Below are 20,403 nucleotides of genomic sequence, written 5' to 3' on the forward strand. Positions count from 1 at the left end.
GTCTATGGGGCTAGACGGCTAAATTTGTCCCTTTCACCCGATTGCCGATGAGAAATCTCAGATCTCATTGTAGGTTTTGCAAGTTCAACATGTGTTATAGGTCGAAAGTTGAATGAACGAGTACTTATGTCCTTTCGATTTCTTACAGGTTGAGTTGTTGTTGCCCATAACACGCTAGCATTCTGCTAATTAATGTGAATGTGTATGACGTCATTGACATTTTAAAAGACTTTTTAAAGCAAATAAGTGATTCTAAAAAATCTATCACCCAGCAATGTGTACTTTCTTTGCATCTCCTTTCGAATACAACATTCAAATTACTAGACAAAAAATCATATTTTGAGAAAAGTTGATTTTGAGGGGTATACCGTCATTGATCTCCATTCATTATGCACTCGTCCTTTGTGCGCCCTCATATGGAATCAGAGTGGAACTGCAACCAGTTCAGAAGTCGGAAGTGTAGTGAGAGTGAAACTTCTCGCCATATTCTCTGATGCATTACTGTTTTGACGTTGTGTGTTGTTTCCATAGACAGTAAAAGAAATGGACACAGCGACCCCATTGGAACTCAATTGAGACAAATGAAGCCCGGTTTTAGCGTTTTTTAGCACTTCCGTTTCTGACGCGCAGACTCAAACGAGGCTTGACGACATCAGCAACCTGTCTGCCAGATGTAAATCTTCTAGTAGCTGTGCGTGAAAACTGTCATCGTTAATCTTGCAGAGACGGCGAGCTCGAGCGGGGAGTTCTTTGTTGTGAGTGAGCAGGAGTAAGTATTCTGATTAATTATTTTGTATAGTATTTTAAAACGTAACGCCAGTACGCCATATTAAGTTAATTGCCTGCGAGCTTCTCCTCCTGTCTGTACGGTAATGCGACAGAGAGCCGAGTGGTTATGACGCAATCGTTAGCCTATTTTTTTACAAAAACTGTTTATACGGGGCCATAATGTAACATAGAAGGTATTGGAGCCCATTATACATTGTCGTGTATCTTTAGAAATAAATAATGGACAAACAGAGTCTTTAAACGCCTCAAATGTAAAGTTATTCGCTGTCAAAGTGACGCCAAAATGAATGGGAGTCAATGGGAATGCTAACGCAAGTGAAGTTCTGCTAAAAGATGGCAGCCCCCACCCGACTTCAACTTCCGATCGAGTTCCTTGCCCCTTGGTTGTTTCTGACTTCCTGTCTCAGTATGCTACGACACACGTACTCGGTTTGCGGCAGTATCTGAACAGCAGTGGAAAGGAAGTGGACGAATTCTTTTTTGGTGAATTGTGTTTGCTTGTTGAGTTGTTTCTCCATGCATTTAAGCTTTTCATAACCAAATATTACGCAGCGTTTTAACGGGACGGTCCTGTGCTCATTTCCTACAGAAAAACTCCGGAGTAACGGCAATTTCTGACAGCGAGTAAGTTAGCGGTAACCGGGTTCGAGCGACCCCGAGCACAATGCTGCTCACAGTGTTTTGTGCACCGAGAGACCGCTCGGAAACTACTTTCGCCTTGGAAGTGTCCCCGGAGCTTGAACTCAGGGATTTTGTGGCGCTTTGCGAACTAGAATCAGGAATACCAGCCAGGGAAATTCAGGTAAACATTTTTCAAAAGTGTTGCAACAGTTATTTAGCCTCTATGCTAAGCGACCTGACTAAACAAATTGGTGCCAAACAAGCCAGCAGGTCCATTCTATTAATAGCACACGGTGCCTATGTCAACACTTCTGGAAAACCCCAGATCTTGAAAGATTAACCGGCCATATCTGCGTTTGCCATGCTAATTTCAATTAAACCTAGTTTGTTTGCTAAATATGAATCATGTCAGGAAACTGTAATACACGGAATTGTTCAGTTAAACATGGAAGCCCATTTCCACCTCGTAACAAAAACAAAAATCATGCTTTGGTAAATCAAAATCATGACATATATTGTCGTGATTATGAGATAATACGTCAAAATGGTTATATTAAGCCAAAATATGAGATGAAAATTTCATTACGACCTGTAATATGCCTTTATTTACTTGTTTTTTGCCATAATTATTTCTTTCTATGTAAAGATTTAAACTTTTTGTGTAGTAGTAATGATTTATTATCTCATAATTTCAACTTTGACTTTAAATGTAGTTATTATGATTTTTTTATTCTCATAATTATGATTTACTAAAGCATATATTTTTTTATTCTAATGTGGTGGAAATGGGCTTTATTTGAGTCTTTATTTGATATGGGCGTATTGAGGTTATTAAAATCCGAAAGTGAAACTTTCTTTATGTATGCCCATTTAATGGTGCATGAATTGAAACTGTAACCCGTAATTTATTAACAGAAAAGCTTTGAAGCGTTTGTTGTATATTTTAGACCTAAAATGCTTAAAATTTCTTAGGTGTTTTGAGAAAAAGAGGATATGTTGTATTTTCACATATTGAACAAAATAATGCAACCTTTTCTGTACAGATCTCATATGCAGAGCAGCCTTTAAAAGATCCCACCCGAGCCCTGGGGAACTATGGGCTGAAGGATGGAGATGTGGTAGTGTTACGACAAGCTGTTAGGTTACTAGGGCCACAACCCACAGTTCCTGGTAAACCAGCATATCTTGATCTATTTTAAAATGGATTAACATGAGCTTATCATGGCATTAATCATAACAAATCTTAATATCGTAGGTCTGCCTCGCATCGATTTCAGTTCCATTGCGGTCCCTGGGACCTCCTCGGGCCAAAACAGACAGCACCAAGCCCAGCGTCCCAGTGCCACCCAGTCACAGCCGCCTCCTGCCACCACACCAGGCTCAGCCCTTTCTCCTCAGGGATTGGACAACCCCGCCTTGCTACGTGACATGTTGCTGGCAAATCCACATGAGCTGTCATTGCTTAAGGAGAGAAACCCTCCCCTTGCTGAAGCTCTACTGAGTGGAGACCTTGGTAAATTAAGATGACGGTGCTTAAATGCATTTATATAGAAGATTGACTGTTTGGTGAAAGAATCATTTTGATTCCTTTGTCAGAGCGCTTCACCAAGGTGCTGTTGGAGCAGCAGCAGGACCGAGCCCGAAGAGAGCAGGAGAGAATCAAACTGCTGACTGCAGATCCTTTTGACTTGGAAGCTCAGGCCAAAATTGAGGAAGAAATCAGGTAAAAAATAAAGGGTGAGATTATTTGCACAGCAAAAACATTGTCTGTGGCACAGGGATTGTAAAAACAAAAGAAAAGCACTGAATCCGTGACTTTATGTAATTTAATTTTCAGACAGCACAACATTGAGGAGAATATGACCATTGCTATGGAAGAAGCACCTGAGAGTTTTGGCCAGGTGGTCATGCTCTACATCAACTGCATCGTCAATGGACACCCAGTAAAGGCCTTTGTTGACTCGGGTAGAAAATCATGTTTTTTTTTTAATTCATTTTTATTAAGTCTTCTGGAAATTATGTTGTTGAGTGCTTTGTTATATATTGCTCGGCGTAATGTCACGTTGAACATTATGCCTTAATAACCAAATGCTAAATATTTTGGGTAAATATACAGCATCAAGGTGATTTATTTTAATCGTACGCTATTTGACACTACTTTTAATAAATTTTTGTCCATGTTATGTACTATTTTTTTTTTATCCTTCTGGTTATCCTTCTTTAGGAGCTCAGATGACAATTATGAGCCAAGCATGTGCAGAGCGATGTAATATCATGCGTCTAGTGGACAGACGCTGGGCAGGCATTGCCAAAGGTGTTGGCACCCAGAAAATTATAGGCCGAGTCCATTTGGGTATGGCATTTGAGTCCTGCTCCTTTTAATATTCAGTATCCATTTCATCCCAAAAATAATTTCCAATCTTATTATACTAAATATATATTTTACATCCAGCCCAGGTGCAGATAGAAGGAGATTTCCTGCCTTGCTCTTTCTCCATTTTGGAAGATCAGCCCATGGATATGCTGCTCGGCCTTGACATGCTGAAGAGACACCAGGTCTGCTTGTAAACTTTGGTTCATAGCCAGTCAAATAATCTATTTTCCGTAATGGAATCTGTTTGCCTGGCCATTAATGTTGCTTTAATCGAATAAAACAAAGTTGAGGATGCAGACTTTTTCTATATTCCCTAGACACATATACATTAGCATGTGAGATTACTTTGTCTGCATGTTATTGTCAGTGTGTGTGCTCAGAAAAATATTTTATATCTCCTTTAATCTTACAAATATCACCTAAATAGTTTATTAGCTTTATGTAATATTATGTCAATTGTATTTTATTGAACAAAAGTTTTAGAGATTACTAGTAGAAGTTTTCATTGTTTTTCATTCATTACTTGAAATCTGAGCATGCAAGGTTTGCTATCTCCTACTGACTGTTGTTCTTAACTCCAATTGCTTTCATTCAGTGCTCCATAGACCTAAAGAAAAATGTCCTCCTTATTGGGACAACGGGAACAGAGACACGTTTTCTACCTGAGGCAGAGCTGCCTGAGTGCGCCCGGCTGGCATATGGGCCAGAGGGACGAGAGGATACCCGGCCTGAGGAGATCGCTGATCGAGAACTTGCAGAGGCGTTACAAAGATCTGTGCAGGACAGCGGTGAGATGCATGATATGTTGGCCAAGAGATGGCATGTCTAATAGGGCTGGAATAAAGGCTAGAGCTAAAATTTAACACAAGGAATGAATACTCATTAGTGGTTTGTTGTAGAATTATGAGGCTTACCTTATAAAAATAATGTTTTTAACAGTTTTATGTAGTTTGTTTATCCTGGTTGCAGTGCAGAACAACTCATCTAGTTCACAAGGTGGTGGACAATGTATAAATGAAAAAGACTTCCATTAAAAAGTTTGGGGCCAGTAAGATTATTTGAAAGACATTAATAGTTTTTATTCAGCAATGCTGCATTAATCAAAAGTGAGAGTAAAGACATTTGTAATATTTGTTTTTACTGCATTTATGATTATATAAATGCAGCCTTAACGAGCATAAGAGACTGCTTTTAAAAAAATTACACATTTTAAAAATCTTACTGACTCCAATCTTTTAAACAGTAGTGTATACTTGTACATGCCTGACAAAGTAACACTAATGAAACTATCTGAGGAAGCATGGGTTAAAACGTTAGTAGGACATTGGCTCTTCAGAATATATTCTTCAGTTTTAACATGTTCACCAAAAACTTATTTAGGTTAAACATCACCTTGTGTATCTAATGTGATTTTAGGTGCATGCCTCTTTTCTCTTTTTTCTGGATGTGTTTTTGCTAATTTTTTGCCTCTTATTGCATGAAATGTGTGGCGTTTGTGTGCCCTAACTATGAGCAGGACAAAACTGATGTCATATGGACAGGCACAGGAGAGGGCTCTACTTACCAGGTATTATGTTGACAGTGGGTATTTTTCATTAGCCTAATAAAGTATTTTACCCAGTAAAAATTGGACATATACATTGGTATGAACAGGAATGGCTTCCATTTTGTGAGTAATATCCTGCACATGATGTTAACTATTTTGCATGGTTTGAAGTGTTTGCTGAATTTGCATGGTTTAACTTATTTCAGTGTAGACTCTCAACTTCATCAGTTACTGTTTCTCTTATAGATATCGAAGATGGAAAAACTACCTCACCACAATCCCTGCCATTTAAACCCCACAGCCAACCTCAACCAACCCACAACAACTTAAGTCAACCCCACAGTCTCACCCAAGACCATTCCAAGTCTGCCCCAGTCTCTATAAACCAAGGAGTGTCCCCAGCTGAAATTCCCGCAGCGATTGAATCCTCTCTACTTCAACCCTTGAAAGTGGGTGAACCCTCTCCAGATCCCTCTGATGACACCTTCAGATCGCAGTCCCAAGGACTGGCAGATCCGTCATCGGCTTGCTTGCAAGCAGATGCTCCTATCCCAAGCGCTCTTCCCTCTCAGGGACCACTCTCTAGTACTGTGCCCGAGGACAATGAAGTGACAGGCAACATTGTTTCAGGAGATTCCGGGAGTCCGATAGATGTGGATTTGGGGAAGAATATCACTTCCTCTGGGACTGCAGCAGCAGAATCACCCTCTATTCTTTTTAACCCACAGTCTCAGACTCTCACGCTGGATCAGGAAGTGGACATGGACGTTTCTTCCAATGCAAAACCAGAACCTGGCCATGACTTTTCTGATAAGTCCCAGAGAGACCAAGGTAGTATGATGGAGGATGTTTCAGGGGCTCAACCACAACTCATGCCTGTTTCAGATTTAAACATTGAACCCTGTCATGCTGAACCAGCCATTTCTTCTGTCCATTCAGACTCTGTGAGTGTAATACCCTGTGAAAGAGAACAGCAAGAGACAGAGAACACCCCTTCCTTGGCTCAAGCCCTTAAGGAGCTCCATAAACTTCTGATGTCTAACAGTTGTCCAACAGTTTCTGGAAGGATTCCTCTATCTAATACTAATGATACTACACCAAGACAAGATGTTGTTGAGGTGGACCAGGATCCTGCTGCAACAAACCATGTCACTCTGAACCCAACTGTTGACTCATCCTCAAATACTGCCACATTTAATGACATGGAAGAAAGTGATGCTAAAGCTGACTTGACTTCAGTGAGGGACATTCCAGATGCACCAACACCAAGCAATCCAGGGCACACAGAGAACCAACCTTCTAGACCGGTAAATCCCATTGTGGAACAAATGACGGAGTGCCCTAATGTGACTGAAGAAAATCAGACCTTTGTTGTTGAAGAAGGTTCTGGGACAGTGACTTTTTCCCAGGGAGATCTTGAGCTCCCAGAGGGTCAGCAAGGGCAAGACATTGTGGACAAAAACACCTCAGGCATTGACATCTCTGCTGATCTGTTTCAGCAGCACCCGCTTTCTGTAGCAGCTGGCTCATCAGCCAACTCCAGCCTAGAGCCTGTTGCATCTCCTCAAACTCAAACCACTAAGACGGATCCTCTTTTCCTTGGAGACTCCATCCAACCTGCACCACAACTCTCAATGGGACAGTTTCCACTAGGGCACATTCAGAGGATCCAGGCATCAGGGTTTTCAGCCCTTGAGGCTGCTGAGGCATTGGAACAGGCTCAAGGCAGCGTGGAGCTTGCCTTATTGGTGCTGCTTGCAAGAAAGATCACTGTGCCCTCATAGAATCAACTCTTAGTTGTGGCAACAGTTAACATACGAGCCTTTTTTATCATGTGGCTTTCCTTTAGCAGTCCTTGTGGTTTTGTAGTTGATCTTCTTCTGGCTCTTCTTCTTTGCCAACATACAAAATGTTTAAAAAATAGATTTGTGAGAAGCTGGCCATATTTCCCTTTCAACAGAATGATGATGTCTGTGCGGACATTTTTTTTTTTAAGTTTTGGATGTTGCCTCAATAGTTCGTAATAGAGTGTTGATTTTATGGTTTGGTTTGAAAAAGATTGATAAACTGTCAAACAATTTACAGGATTTTGAATAATTACAGGTGGTGGGGCTCAGTACCTGTTTCCAATCTTCAAACAACTGCATGGTTTTACATCTCAAAACTGATTTACATGCCTGATGTATATTGATCTTAAATAGAAACCTCTGAAGCATCAAACTAAATTTATTTTGTAGAAATGTGGTTATAGGAGCAGAAAGTAAACTGGTAAAGCACCCATTTCAGAGTCCCCTTTCCTATTTGAATTGGCAATAATGTTCAAGCTGAGGTCATTTTCTCTTTATTATTTTATTTGATAGTTGCCAATCCTGTATAACTTGACATGTTTTCAATAGGTTGCCTTAGGAAATTATTAAAGAATAGACTTATCATTTCCTATGCGTTCATAGCCCATCCTTGAATAATATTGTAAGCCTCTTGGTAATGATATAAAACAAGTCTAAAGGGGAAGTTATAACATACTTTTATTGTGAGTAGTATCTCTTTTGATCAGATTCATGATGTTGTGGGTGTGAATGTAGTGTTTTACATTGTGTTTTTGATTTAAATTAAAATGGACAGGAAAAAGCTGGTGCTGACAAAGTAATCTACAGGAAGTTTTTTTTTTTTTTTTGGCCATCTACCACTAAGTTGTTTTATTCTCGTATTTGTTGTCCCTCGTCTAAACACTTGATTTTGATGTAAAGTCCTGATGTTCCCTTTCCAGCTGTCTGTGATCTTTTGTCATTCTTATTTTGTAACCTCTGAATCATATAAATCAGTTCAATCTTGTATACAGTTTAAAACCAAATAAAAGGAAAAAAGAGATTCTTATATTTCAAATGTGCAGATGTTGTTGTTTTTGTATTGTATATAGTAGACTGCAAAAATGTGACAAGTGCATAAGCACAATGCCTTCTATGTTTTAATTTGTATTATTTGATAAACTGGACAGATTTGTCAGTTTTGAAAATCTTGTGCTAAAATGCCTATTTACTCTAGTTAAATTACTTAAAATTAACAATGTCATTCATCTTTCATAATAATATGGTGCATTTCACACTGAAAACCAAATACATATATTAATACATATTTTAATTATGAAACAATTAAGTTTTATTTATATGCAATTCTTCGTTTGTTCTTATTAATACATATAAACTGCAACTAACCTAACGAATTAAAACTGAAATTTCGAGGGCGTGAAGTTGTATTTTGTAAAACGTATTTAAATACACTTTGTTTCATTTACATCTTACAAAAATCATTTAAACAGTGTGCAATGTGATGACGATTTTTATTATCTGAAATCATTCTTCAAATAAAAAAATGTTACACGTGATAAGACACAGACATTAGGTTCAGCCAATAATAAAGGGATTTTCATCGTCAAAGCAACGCCCAATCAATTGCAGTAAAATTGGTTGGGCGAAATTGGACAGGTGAGAACGCTCTTCTGAATCAATTAGACTGGTGACTTGCTGTGTAAAAGCAGTATGTTGACTGCAATAATTCATTTAAAAAAAAATTTAGATTCAGTATTGAACATTAAAACTCTTGAAAGTTAGTAAGCCACGAGGAGGTTCACCGCTTTCTTATGGCTCGTGTCGTGGAGGATGAGGGGATCTGGTCCGATAGAGATCTCACAGAAGCATTATTTGGTGATACTGATCGCCCCGGGCTGGATGAACACCCCTCTAAAACAAATGTAGAGGACTGTGAAGCGTCTGGTGGACTTAACTGGTATGTTATAAAACGAAATGAATACTACATTACATTACATTTGTTCGTTATTCCTATGCTCTAACTTTGGTCCTGTATCACAAGTGTTCCTATCCTGTTGTTTTGCTTCCTTTTTAACCGCCTATCACACAATAAGGACCAAGACTTGTAGTGCATCTTTTAAAAAAGGGTTTAAATGGTGTGTTGGAATTCATCTTGATTTCTCTTTTTGTTAGCACATCTGAAGGGTTGACTAAAGCTCTTCAATCAGTTGCAAGCTTGCAATTATGGAACTTAATGGGCTTTTCTCTGCCTGTGCCATCCCTCTTCACTCGGGAGAGCTCCAGTCTGAAATCTTCTGACATGTACTGTGAGCAGAGTGAGGTGAAAAGGTAATGTTTATGATTCACAAAAAGACATTTCAAGGCACCCAGTGTTGACTATTTATTCATGTTCATCAGCCTCTGCACAGAAAATGAAGCAGTTTCTTTTCAACCATTTCCCTTGTTTTAGGGAAGATGCAATGGAAGTCAGTTCTCCGCAAGAAACATACGTTGCCCAGTTTGAATCCGAGTACATCAATCATTGTAAGTTTACAGATGAGTCTTACCAAACGTAAAAAAATGCGTATCATAAAAGCCTGATATCTGAAGTCTCAATTTTGATTTCCTAGCGGTCCCCTTATATCAGGAGTTTTGGATGAGTTCTATGAAGAAGGATTTACACCGAGTACAGGACACTGGGTTGTCAGAATTTGTGTCCTCTATACGGATTTCTGGTCTGAAAACTCCCCCTGCGTCAAGCCCATCCTCTGTGTTGAGCCCTCCAGGACTACAGGCCAAGTCATACACTCTATGGCAGGAGCTACCGCAAGTAAAGCCTCATCTGAACTCTCTCAGTATGCATGAGATCCAGCTTCAGGAGGTGCGTGTGTGTATTGCAGAACACCAACAAATCTTGCATGCAAATTATGACACTGGTCCATCTACTGTTTTTCCACAATACTTATCCCTTGTTTTTGTGCTTTCGGTCAAGGCCATGTTTGAGCTGATTGTGTCCGAGGCCTCGTATCAGAAGAGTCTGATCGTAGCACTGAATGTGTTTCAGTGCTCCGCAGAACTCAAAGGGATCCTGCCCCGTGTGCAGCACCATGTTCTGTTCTCCAACCTAAAGGATGTCTGCAGAGTCAGTGAACGGTAAGGATGGATACTTGAATATGCTGTTATTAACTTCTAGATCTTATTTTATACAACATAGAAGTGAGCATGTAGAATTGTATACATGAATTCGAAAGTTATGCTTGGTTAAGTTTCAGCAAGCATTTACTAAACCGATAAACTGACTGTAGACATTTTGTAACTTTACAAAAGATTTCTATTTCAAATAAATGCTCAAAGAAGCCTGAAAAAATGCATCATGGTTTTCAAAATGTTTAACCTTGATAAGTGTTTCTTGAACACAAGTAATCATTACTAGAATGAGATTCTGAAGACCGCTATAACCACTGCTGAAGTTTTTAAGCTTTGCCATCACTAGAATAAATTTCATTTTAAACTGGAATCCGTTATTTTTAACTTGTATTTCAATATTACTTTTTATTTTATTTATTTTTTTAACTAATGCAGTCTTGCTGACCACTTTTTTTTTTTTTTTTTTTGTTAATTCAGATTTCTGCAGGACATGGAGTCCCATCTTAGGCAGTATGTGGTAATGTCCCGGGCTGGTGATATTGTTTTGAATCACCAGCAACGTTTCCAAAAAGTCTACGTGCCATATATTACCAACATGATGTACCAGGAGGCTCTTGTCGCTCAACTGACGTAGGTTCTGTTTTCATGCATCTTCCCTATTGAACATAATTAAATGGCATGCTAGCATTCTGATTCCCATCCTGCTCTCCCCCCCCCCCACCAGGCAGGAAAATAAGAAATTTGCACTGATCCTGAAGAAACTAGAGGGAGATCCACAATGCCAGAGACAGACCCTGAAGTCTTTTCTGATTCTTCCCTTCCAGAGGATCACAAGGATGACGCTCTTACTTGAGGTCGGCTTTCATTTACACAAGCCAGAGAGATGTGCAGACTCTTCAGAGAAAATCCCTTTTGCCATCATTTTAGTGAATGTGAACATTTTGTTTTGTTCAGAACATCCTCAAACGAGCTGAACGTGTTTGTTCTAATGTCCCTAATCTGATGGAAGCCATTGGAGCTGTACGTAAGGTAGGCTGTATCATGCTTTTGCTTTCAAAATAATAAATGCCTTCTATTATAATATCAGAATTGGATACTCATTTATTACTTGCTGATAAATATTATGTATAAATCATGTTACTTTCCAAATGCATATAAATGTCTAGATAGTGGAAGAGTGTGACCGGAATGTCGAACAAATGAAGAGGACGGAGTTGCTTGTTTGTTTGGACAAGTTAATGGACTTTGGAAATGTTAAGGTATAAAATCTTATTCCTGTAATTCCCTTTTTGTGTTTTCTGCTGCCATATTTAAAACCACTCTCTTCCTGTTCTCAATTAGTCCATTCCATTAATCACCAGAGGGCGTCATTTAATTAAAGAGGGAACTTTCAAGCATCTAATGATTGGCGGCAGTCAAAGAGGCTCTACAGTGTCTCGCAGAGATGTGTACATACACCTTTTCAATGATCTCTTGCTCCTCTCTGTTAAAAGGTATGATATGCTAGAAGATCTCCATTTTTATGGACCCTTTAATTTAAGAATTACCTAGGTTTGGTAATGGACTATCTTTATTTTTTTTTTATACTCCACTCAGCGGAAACCGGTTTGTTGTGCAGGACCATGCACCATTTCCTGATAAAGTATGTGTAAAGGAGCTCGAAACAAGTTTGGGATTTCCTCCTGAATCCTTCCTGCTCCATCTGATCAAGAACTACAACCAATCTTCCAGAGGCCTGATACTGGCTGCATCAACGAGGTAACTTTCAGCTTAACTTTTTTTTTTTTTTTTTTTGCCTTGTCTTGGCAATACAATCTATTGCACAGTGGAAGTGTATTCATCCTTATTTAAAATAAAAAAAATCCTTATTTAAGGTAACTTCTAAAATGGGGAATCATTGTGTCCTCAGGTTAGAAAAAGAGACCTGGATGAAAGCTTTTCTCTTCAAAATAGGAGGCAGAGAACGTGGAAACGCAGCAGTTTGTTCTTAAGGAAAAGGACACCATGAAGTGCTCTAAAATGCTAATTTTACTGGACCTTTTAATTTATTTTAAGTTTCAATATTGATATGTATATTAAATAAAAGGCTGTACGCAACTGTTTAAACATGAGCTTTATTTCAACAAAACGCATAATGTACATTGTTTTTACATTTGTAACCATCCAATTGCTGGGACTTATTCCCTTCAAGAATTGAATGGTCCTCAAGACCATCGGAGAAAAGGTCTCTGACCTTCCATTTTCACCTGTGATGAAAAGACAAAATAAAGTCTCAGATCGGTTTTAGATGTTTAGGGGTGTACAATGCTCAAGATTTTTTTACCTGTTAAAATATTTCTTGGGAAATAACATCACGTGACTGGCTGAGGAGACATCAAGTCAAAGTCTGAAAGGTTCCTTGCCACCCAAACACCCGCTGCAAATAAACCCAGGTTCACAAGGAGATTCCTATAACATGAAAACAAAGGAGATGGTCACGTGGTGGCAAATATTTAAAACCATAACGTACGTTACATCTGAACGTCATTTTGAGTAACGTTATGAGTTGCTAGTAATTCGTTTGAAACGGTAACAAACCTTCTGAAGTCATTTCTGTCCGCCGCGAAATGGCAAGCTGAGCTAATCCATCCCATGAGACCACCTGATGGCCCTTCTGTTTCCTTTCCGCTCATTTTATTTGACTTTATATTAGTAATGCCGAGCAAGCCAGAGGCACTTTGACATTTACCTTGAGATTTCTACGTTAAATAACGAGGTTCACGATATCGCGCTACGGATCCTCGACTGGAACAAACCGTATTGAGACACGTGCTGTTTCATTTTATCAGGAATCAATTTTGAAACGCCGTACCACTTGGCCTTTCACGGCTTACATATTTTCAGGACCGTGCATGCATTGAGTCTTAGGTGGCGGTAATGCACCTTTGAGATTAGTTGCCAACCGCCATTAAACCCGAAAGAAGAAGAAGAAGATGCATTGAGTCTTGAAACAGACTTTAAACATGGCTGCCACCAGATACCGTCGATTTCTGAAGCTGTGCGAGGAATGGCCAAAGGACGAATCCAAGAAAGGCCGAGATTTAGGAACGTTTTTACGCCAAAGAGTCGCTAGTGCTTTCCGAGAAGGGGAAAATACGCAGGTATTGTAATTATTTCAAGATTTACCGTTATTTGCAGTATCATGCATGTATGAAGAATGTATTGTTTGTGCAAGTACACTTGGCAATAAAGCTCTTTCTGATTCTGAAGTTTTATTTCCTCTTAAGTGTCTAATGTTATGGTTAATGTGATGTTAAAATATCCTTTCCCAAAATGATTTAAGCAGCTGTTCAAATATCTTGCATTGCCTATGTTGTCTTGTGTTTACACTTTAGATTTCAGATCCAGAGAAATGTGATCAGATGTATGAAAGTCTGGCTCGCATCAACAGTAATGTGTACAAAGAAAAGGTGAGTCTAAACCTTTATGGAGAACAGAAACCTGCATGTGAGCGTGCTGCTGAACTTGGACGATAGAAACCGGGCATATCTGCATTGATTGGAATTATTATTTTTAGATTTATTTCAACACTTACGTTCTTTCGGCATTATTATATTTTAGTATCTTTTGAAAGATGCATATCTTGTCTATTCTTTAGGGACTTTGAAGTAGATAAAGACACTTACAGTATGTGCGTATACTGGATTTATCGTCAAAAGACCTTTCATAACATTTGTTTTACAGTTATTTTTCTTATATTGTTGTTTTAATTTGCCCTACCATCTTTAAACGTGACTGCATCATAATGTTTGTTTTTCAGTTTCCGAGGGCAAAAGATACAAGTTTTACAGGTGTAACTGTGGAGGAGTGCCGAATACTTTTGGCAACAGGTGAGGATTTCCTAAGCTCAGCTGTTAGGAAATTTCAATGTAACTACATTAATTGGTTGATTTAATTCTCATGCTCACCGGTGATGCGTTGTTTTTAATATATATAAATCTCAATAGAAGGTAAAAAGAAACAGCATTTTTACTTATTTCTTGGTTTTGCAGGAAACACAGATGAGGAGAAAAAAGGATTGTGGAAGACACTAATGGAGCGCTTCTCCTCCAAACCTGAAGATGGAACCCCTGAAAAAGCTGAAAAATAATCCTCATATTGGCACAGCTCTTATTTATTCCCCTTTGCACTTTTTCAAATAAAAGGATTAAGGTGTGTATGTAAATCTTCAATTCTCACAGCTGCAGCTCTCTTCATGTTGATCTTTTATGTTGGACAGAGACTTCCAAGATTTAAAACTGATGGTTTTATTTGGAGTGCTGTTAAAGTTGGAGAAATGTGATTTAATTCTGGAAAAAATATATAGTTATACAATGTTAATCTTTGGTTTTATTGCATATTCTTCCTCTTGAATCCATAATAAAAATATTTTTTTGTATTTCACATGTAACAGTCCAGTATCTCTCATTTTGATTTCACTGGATAAATGCCATGCTGAATTATGTACACTCTTTATGGTTTTTGCTTCTATATGCGTGTTTATGCCCTTCATTTATTTTATTTTTTTAGATTGTGAATTATTTAAAAATGGTCAAAAAAGGCTTTCATTGAGGGATATACAGTTTTTTTTAATTTATTTTTTATCCCTAATAAATTAATGTAAACTTTTTATTGGCTCAATGCATGCCCCATATAAGACAGTTAGTATGCTGGGGTTTTTTTTATATTTATATAATTTATGATGTTTGTGAATTTTTATGTATAATTTAGGTTTATGACTGAATAACAAAGTGCAGTTTAGCTGCAGTACATAAAGCTGATGCACACTGGGGAATTTTCTGGCAGATATTGATAATATGGTCTGTGCCATGAGAAAATATGTTCACAGAAGATAATGATAAAATCTTTGCCAAACCACCACCCTTGCACAGCCACAAAGTTTATGACGAGATCTTATAGTTTGGGGAAAAAAAAGTGTGATGTTTTAACTAAATTTCCTTCCAAAAAACCAAGAGTCATGAAAACATTTTTATTCATAAAGAATTGTCAAGAACCAAGCAAAACATTTTTATATTTAAAGAGCATATAAAGTGATCAGTGTGAAATTCTGAACTCGAGTGAATTGATAGAACAAGTTTATATAATTCATGGATGCATTAGAACATTTTTATTTTATTGCCTTACCTTCTCTTATAATTAAGATACATTGTTCAATTTCTGATGTTACAAAACGTTAAGTAAAAAAAAAAAATATAATTCTTCAGAATTAAAAAGGTAACTTCAAAATGACCAAAAAGCAAAATAAAAAAAGCATGATTGCATTTGTGCTCTATTCAGTGTTAGTTAGAATAGTGTTTATTTTTATTTGCCTCTTTAGTCATCTTTTTTGGGGTCTGGATTGTCCCTCAAAATGCAGTAGTTGAGGCTGGAAGCGAGGCAGAGCCAGGCCAAGTATGGTACCATGAGAAGTGTTGCAGTGCGGCTGATGGGATACCAAGACACCATTGTGGCTGCCACTGTGCCGGTCAACATCACTATCTCTATCATTGCCTAGATATGAAAGAAGAATAGAACATTGCTGTAGTTAATCATACAAGATATTATATAAACACTGACAAAAAAATACAATAGAAGTCAATGGGAACCATTTGTTTACTAACATTCTTCAAAATACCACATTGTGTGTTCAGCAGAAGCAAGAAATGCATATAGGTTTGGAATGACAGACTGATTAAATAAGTTTTTCAAGTCTGATACTATCTCACAACGACTTTGGAAAACTGCAGAAAAACTGGTGCTGGTTTACCTTTGACACAGTTTCTCTGTATTTTAACCAAAATATCAGTAGGATTTTTGAAACTCAGAATAATATCTAACCAGTTTAATTTTGTGAGCGCCAAAGAAGATGGGGGTCCAGGCCCAATTAAGCGCCAACTGCATCCCATAGAGCCCCAGTGGTACCAATGCATCCTGGGTGAAGCCTCCAAGCTCTTTCCACACAAGGTATGAACCGTAGCTTTAAACAAAAAAGAGAGAGATAGATACAGAAAATCATTTACACCATCTGGAATTACCTTTAGTTACTCATTAACTTTTAACTACAACTTCCTTCAAAGTTACTAAATGCGTAACTGCCAGATATAATAAGTGGCCAATGTTTGAACAAACCCCATGCCAGTGTAGAGAGTGGTCCACACCACTGGAAAGGCAGCATTAGGTGGTCTCCATGAAGGTTTGTTGAGCGTGGTGTACCAGGTCTTCACCTCTTTCCGTGTAATTAAACCTCCAAATATTCCACCAACGTGTGGCAGAGCAGTAAAACTTAGCATAGGAATCCACATCCTTTCAGGGCAAAGTGGCAAAATAAGGTTTCTTAACATTTGACTGTGTACATTATGTAACATTTGTTTTTGAGTAATTGCTCTCCACCCTTATGTCTCTATAACTTCTTCCAAGTCTGAAAGTTTATCTCCACAGAATGTGAGACATGAGAGCTTTAGGGCTCGTTTGCAGTAAAATAATTAGGACAACATAATTAGCCCTTCTCTCACAATTAATTCAACTGCCAAAAAGCTCAAAAAATATCCGCACAAAAACAAGTAAATAAGTAAAACATTCATATATGACTACACTTATGCTATAGCTGATGGTTAAACTACTGAACAACAGAACAAAAGTAACATACTAAAAAAAAAAATCTGGTTCATTGCCAGTTCAGTTTGTCCTACTGTGGGATCTACTTCACGTATGTACTGGTCGACTCGTATAATTGTTTTTTAAAGACGAAGATATAAATAGACTTTTTTGTGCAAAGAGTGTGAAACAGTATGACGGGTTTGCATAATGTTAGTCACGAGATCAGCAGAACATTATTTAACGCGCGATACTGCTTATGGAATTCAGTTCACAATTCATACGACGAACTAATAAGAGACATAGCAAAGCAAAATACCTGTTGTATTAAATAACAACGCTGCTGACTTTACCTGAATCGACTGGTCGAAGCGCTGTTTGTAGAAGAGAGGCGTCTCGATGGCCTTCTATGACCGGAGTGATCTTGAAATCATGATACAAGTTTGTGTAACAGACAGTGGGCGTGCAAGAAGGCTGCTCTCGCGTTTAATACTACTGAAACGCTGGCCACTTGAGAGAGGCATGTGAACATCTGAAATGTGTTGTGAAACGATCATATAGCATAGTAATGCTTGAAAAGTGTGTTCAAGCAGATCAACGCGGCGCTGCGTTGGAACAAATGCCGGTTTTGAAAATTAGCTTTCCCAAAATGTGTCAAATATCACAAGGGCAAAAAGTGCTGGTATAATCGAAGACGAACCGTTTATTGCCTCAAAAACAACAACAAAACCCTGTCACTGACAATAAATATATGAATATTTGTTGAAATGTGTGTTTATAGATTTAATAAATGATGTGCTATCGTGAATATTATATGCAAAAGAACACAAAGAGCTCATGGAAATTAGTATTCCCTTGTTCTGGACGTGTAAGAGCACCAAGGAAACGTGCAAACATGCAGAATGTAGCCTACAGACTATGAACACGACTCCCTCAGTAGGCTATCTTCATGTGTTTCATAGACTGTTTCTGTGACAGATGCACTATGTTTTTACTTGTAGACGTGATGTAATGTGCACACTAGCTATTAGAAATGTGCAGTGCTTTATTGTAATTCATTCAAAACACTATTTTATTGAGATATGCACAATAAGCCGCTGTGTCTCATACTTCTGTGGTAAATCAAAATGGACATTTCTTTAGTTCATTATTTTAAGCATGGTTATGTATAAACTTTTTCTTTAAAATTTTTCTTTTAAATAGTATAGTAGTATAGCAGTATAGTGTTATATAAACGTAAGAAATTAATTAAATGTAAAAAACAAAAAAACAATTAAATTAGTATTGTAAATTATTATTTATTTGAATTTTGTTGTGGTCAAATATTTAAAAAAAAGAAAGAAAGAAAATCACAATGGTTTATGCAAAACATTTAAAATCTAAGTATTTAAGAATGTTTAAATATTTAAAAATGTTGAACATGTATTCTGTATGTTATCTATATATCTGCATATTTGTGTATTTTTGTGAACATACATTTTTTGAATTCATGCAGCTGTTAAACTTGCAACTATAAAATCCTAACATTAATCTTTTTATAACAGATGAGAATATTGAGAGCTAATTGTGCTGGTATTATCTCAGCTGAGCATGTGTGTCTTTTTTTATTTTTATTTGAGAGAGCAATTTTTTTTCCACAAACATATACTTTTCAATGATTTCCCACAGCTGGTCCCAGAACAAGCCAGGGCACGAGCAGCCTTCTTGCTCTCCGCCATCTCAAATATGCCAGAATAATGATAAGAAAGTATGATTTCCTGCTTGAACTGACTGATTTAAACCAAATTAATCTTCAGTATGTAAACCTTATAGTTCTTAACTTAGTTACCTAACTGTCCTCATTAGCAAGTTATTAAATAAATAATAAATTTTTCATTCTTCCAAAATGCTTTGTTTAATGTATGTACATCAATAATTTAATTGAGATTTAAAGATTTTTTTGCAAGTTTAAATTAAATGGCATTGCATAATTCTTAAGGACCCACCGTGAAAGAAAATAACTTCATCCCCCCTCTCTCACAGGATTACAGAGTAAAGGGGCCATCTACCAGCCAGTTTTTGGTCCTTCCCAGATCTGATGCAATTGAGACCCCATTTGGTGTCATTGGTGATATTGGTATGCTTATTATGGTTTTCATACTTCGATTTGATCTGGGATCCTTCAAATCTACATGAGCTTACTCCACTGAAATTATTAGGTGTTTACAACCTTCTACCAGCCTTTTGACCTGTCAGTCTAAAGGATGAGGTGAAGAATCTTGGCATATATGTGGATGAGACAAACAGAGCTGATGACAGCAGCAACATGAAGATTCATCCTCCTCTGTGCCTCATAATATGTTTGAGGAGCTTCTTGAGAATTTGGATTTCTCAGCACCTTCTCCTCAAGAAAATGAGGAATTGTTTTAGGCCTCTCTGTTGATGAATACAATGAACATAATGAGACTCATAAAGCAGGAAGAGGATAAGGACAAGTTCCCTCTCAGTCCTTATGTCATCATGCTGTTTATGAATTAAAAGTCTGCAAAATTTTCTTTTTGTGTGTAGTCATCTGGGCATATTGACACTCAAAAATGTCATATGTGACCCTGGACCACAAAACCAGTCATTAGGGTACATTTTTTCTGAAATAAATAAGCTTTCCATTGATGTATGGGACAATGGAAACAATATTAGGACAATATTTGGCCGAGATACAACAATTAGAAAATCTGGAATCCGAGGGTGCAAAAAAATCTAAATATTGAGAAAATCGCCTTTAAAGTTGTCCCAATTAAAGAGCCACACAGATGGGAAATCAAAAATTACCTGTATTACAGTGTATGCTGTAGCTGCCCATCAGTGTAAACAATGTGTAAAGTAATTAAACAAAAAAGTACACGATTTATAAAGTTATTGGCTTCTAAAGTAAGGAGTCGACTCTGAATCGCTGAAACGGGTCGTTATAGATTTCAAATCTTTTGCCCATCTCTATGTACGTCACTAGAACACTTTGCATAATAATCTCCGCCTACCGTGTTGAGAGAAACGGAACTCTGACCTGCCCCACCCCCCACACAGACGCTGTGGTTGGTGTGATAGCATCATGTCGAGGAGACAGTGTGTTTTTAATTGTAAAGGCAAGTTTTTTTTATTTTCACTGCCAAAGAATGAAGATCAGAAGAACCAATGGCTTAAATTCGTTTTTACCACAATAACAGAGCAGTAACGTACAACAAATCCCTTTTGTTGTGTTCACAACATTTCACTGATGACTGCTTTTCTAATCTCGGTGAGTACAAGGCGGGATTTTCAAAGCGTTTGGCCATAAAAGAGGCTTCATTACCAACTTTATTTAGACCAACAAGCATCTCCGGAACACAATGCGAAGTATGATTATGAAGTTATGTGTCTGTTTTCTCCCGAGCGTCTTATCAGTATGTGTGCTGTCTGCAGCCTTTGTTTGTGCTGATCTTCATTTACAAACACGTCATTAAAATGAAGTGTAACTCTGTGAATACTCAACGAAG

At 37.7% G+C, this 20,403-nt stretch overlaps 5 protein-coding genes across 7 annotated transcripts; 3 read left to right on the forward strand and 2 right to left on the reverse strand.

Moving 5' to 3' along the window:
• Nucleotides 1–1,114: 1,114 nt before the first annotated feature.
• LOC128015766 (protein DDI1 homolog 2-like) lies at nt 1,115–8,213 on the forward strand. Of its 2 annotated transcripts, XM_052599874.1 has the most exons (11): nt 1,115–1,272; nt 1,379–1,591; nt 2,454–2,580; nt 2,666–2,923; nt 3,007–3,133; nt 3,248–3,375; nt 3,635–3,763; nt 3,863–3,966; nt 4,380–4,572; nt 5,301–5,351; nt 5,577–5,674. In XM_052599874.1, exons 2-10 carry the CDS (start codon nt 1,454–1,456, stop codon nt 5,309–5,311), a joined length of 1,215 nt encoding a protein of 404 aa, XP_052455834.1. In that variant the 5' UTR covers nt 1,115–1,272; nt 1,379–1,453; the 3' UTR covers nt 5,312–5,351; nt 5,577–5,674. The 2 variants fall into 2 exon arrangements, with proteins under 2 accessions (XP_052455834.1, XP_052455831.1); XM_052599871.1 differs by lacking the exon at nt 5,301–5,351 and having other exon boundaries at nt 5,577–8,213.
• A 558-nt stretch (nt 8,214–8,771) lies between these two features.
• On the forward strand, nt 8,772–12,388 carry si:ch73-15b2.5 (rho guanine nucleotide exchange factor 5). 2 transcript variants are annotated; one of them, XM_052599886.1, is made up of 12 exons: nt 8,772–9,113; nt 9,329–9,484; nt 9,606–9,679; nt 9,766–10,016; nt 10,128–10,288; nt 10,760–10,912; nt 11,007–11,136; nt 11,237–11,311; nt 11,449–11,541; nt 11,624–11,775; nt 11,879–12,040; nt 12,192–12,388. In XM_052599886.1, the coding sequence occupies exons 1-12, from the start codon at nt 8,968–8,970 to the stop codon at nt 12,271–12,273; spliced, it is 1,635 nt and encodes a 544-aa protein (XP_052455846.1). In that variant the 5' UTR covers nt 8,772–8,967; the 3' UTR covers nt 12,274–12,388. The 2 variants fall into 2 exon arrangements, with proteins under 2 accessions (XP_052455846.1, XP_052455847.1); XM_052599887.1 differs by having other exon boundaries at nt 8,874–9,113; nt 9,766–9,965.
• On the reverse strand, nt 12,383–13,082 carry LOC128015785 (mitochondrial import receptor subunit TOM6 homolog). Its single transcript, XM_052599912.1, has 3 exons — nt 12,860–13,082; nt 12,606–12,730; nt 12,383–12,528 (listed from the first exon to the last, which is right to left on the reverse strand). The coding sequence occupies exons 1-2, from the start codon at nt 12,952–12,954 to the stop codon at nt 12,634–12,636; spliced, it is 192 nt and encodes a 63-aa protein (XP_052455872.1). The 5' UTR covers nt 12,955–13,082; the 3' UTR covers nt 12,383–12,528; nt 12,606–12,633.
• A 158-nt stretch (nt 13,083–13,240) lies between these two features.
• On the forward strand, nt 13,241–14,704 carry LOC128015783 (ubiquinol-cytochrome-c reductase complex assembly factor 2). Its single transcript, XM_052599910.1, has 4 exons — nt 13,241–13,422; nt 13,657–13,731; nt 14,082–14,151; nt 14,314–14,704. Exons 1-4 carry the CDS (start codon nt 13,285–13,287, stop codon nt 14,409–14,411), a joined length of 381 nt encoding a protein of 126 aa, XP_052455870.1. The 5' UTR covers nt 13,241–13,284; the 3' UTR covers nt 14,412–14,704.
• Nucleotides 14,705–15,276: 572 nt separating this feature from the next.
• Nucleotides 15,277–17,415, reverse strand: LOC128015782 (translocator protein-like). Its single transcript, XM_052599909.1, has 4 exons — nt 17,248–17,415; nt 16,430–16,603; nt 16,139–16,277; nt 15,277–15,811 (listed from the first exon to the last, which is right to left on the reverse strand). The coding sequence occupies exons 2-4, from the start codon at nt 16,600–16,602 to the stop codon at nt 15,635–15,637; spliced, it is 489 nt and encodes a 162-aa protein (XP_052455869.1). The 5' UTR covers nt 16,603; nt 17,248–17,415; the 3' UTR covers nt 15,277–15,634.
• Between the last annotated feature and the right edge of the window lie 2,988 nt (nt 17,416–20,403).

This window comes from Carassius gibelio, chromosome A6, assembly GCF_023724105.1.
Source record: "Carassius gibelio isolate Cgi1373 ecotype wild population from Czech Republic chromosome A6, carGib1.2-hapl.c, whole genome shotgun sequence".
Classification (NCBI taxonomy): domain Eukaryota; kingdom Metazoa; phylum Chordata; class Actinopteri; order Cypriniformes; family Cyprinidae; genus Carassius; species Carassius gibelio.

What these genes read in the sequence shown, in the direction of transcription:
- LOC128015766 (XM_052599871.1), top strand. Translation starts at nt 1,454, where the DNA reads ATGCTGCTCACAGTGTTTTGTGCACCGAGAGACCGCTCGGAAACTACT. An exon ending in TCTACTGAGTGGAGACCTTG is followed by an intron (nt 2,924 to 3,006) that starts GTAAATTAAGAT and finishes TTCCTTTGTCAG; the next exon opens with AGCGCTTCACCAAGGTGCTG. An exon ending in AAGATCTGTGCAGGACAGCG is followed by an intron (nt 4,573 to 5,576) that starts GTGAGATGCATG and finishes TTTCTCTTATAG; the next exon opens with ATATCGAAGATGGAAAAACT.
- si:ch73-15b2.5 (XM_052599886.1), top strand. Translation starts at nt 8,968, where the DNA reads ATGGCTCGTGTCGTGGAGGATGAGGGGATCTGGTCCGATAGAGATCTC. An exon ending in GCGTCTGGTGGACTTAACTG is followed by an intron (nt 9,114 to 9,328) that starts GTATGTTATAAA and finishes TCTTTTTGTTAG; the next exon opens with CACATCTGAAGGGTTGACTA. An exon ending in ATACTGGCTGCATCAACGAG is followed by an intron (nt 12,041 to 12,191) that starts GTAACTTTCAGC and finishes TTGTGTCCTCAG; the next exon opens with GTTAGAAAAAGAGACCTGGA.
- LOC128015785 (XM_052599912.1), bottom strand. Translation starts at nt 12,954, where the DNA reads ATGAGCGGAAAGGAAACAGAAGGGCCATCAGGTGGTCTCATGGGATGG. An exon ending in GACAGAAATGACTTCAGAAG is followed by an intron (nt 12,731 to 12,859) that starts GTTTGTTACCGT and finishes TTCATGTTATAG; the next exon opens with GAATCTCCTTGTGAACCTGG.
- LOC128015783 (XM_052599910.1), top strand. Translation starts at nt 13,285, where the DNA reads ATGGCTGCCACCAGATACCGTCGATTTCTGAAGCTGTGCGAGGAATGG. An exon ending in GTAATGTGTACAAAGAAAAG is followed by an intron (nt 13,732 to 14,081) that starts GTGAGTCTAAAC and finishes TTTGTTTTTCAG; the next exon opens with TTTCCGAGGGCAAAAGATAC. An exon ending in CCGAATACTTTTGGCAACAG is followed by an intron (nt 14,152 to 14,313) that starts GTGAGGATTTCC and finishes TTGGTTTTGCAG; the next exon opens with GAAACACAGATGAGGAGAAA.
- LOC128015782 (XM_052599909.1), bottom strand. Translation starts at nt 16,602, where the DNA reads ATGTGGATTCCTATGCTAAGTTTTACTGCTCTGCCACACGTTGGTGGA. An exon ending in ACTCTCTACACTGGCATGGG is followed by an intron (nt 16,278 to 16,429) that starts GTTTGTTCAAAC and finishes TTTTGTTTAAAG; the next exon opens with CTACGGTTCATACCTTGTGT. An exon ending in GCGCTCACAAAATTAAACTG is followed by an intron (nt 15,812 to 16,138) that starts GTTAGATATTAT and finishes TTTCATATCTAG; the next exon opens with GCAATGATAGAGATAGTGAT.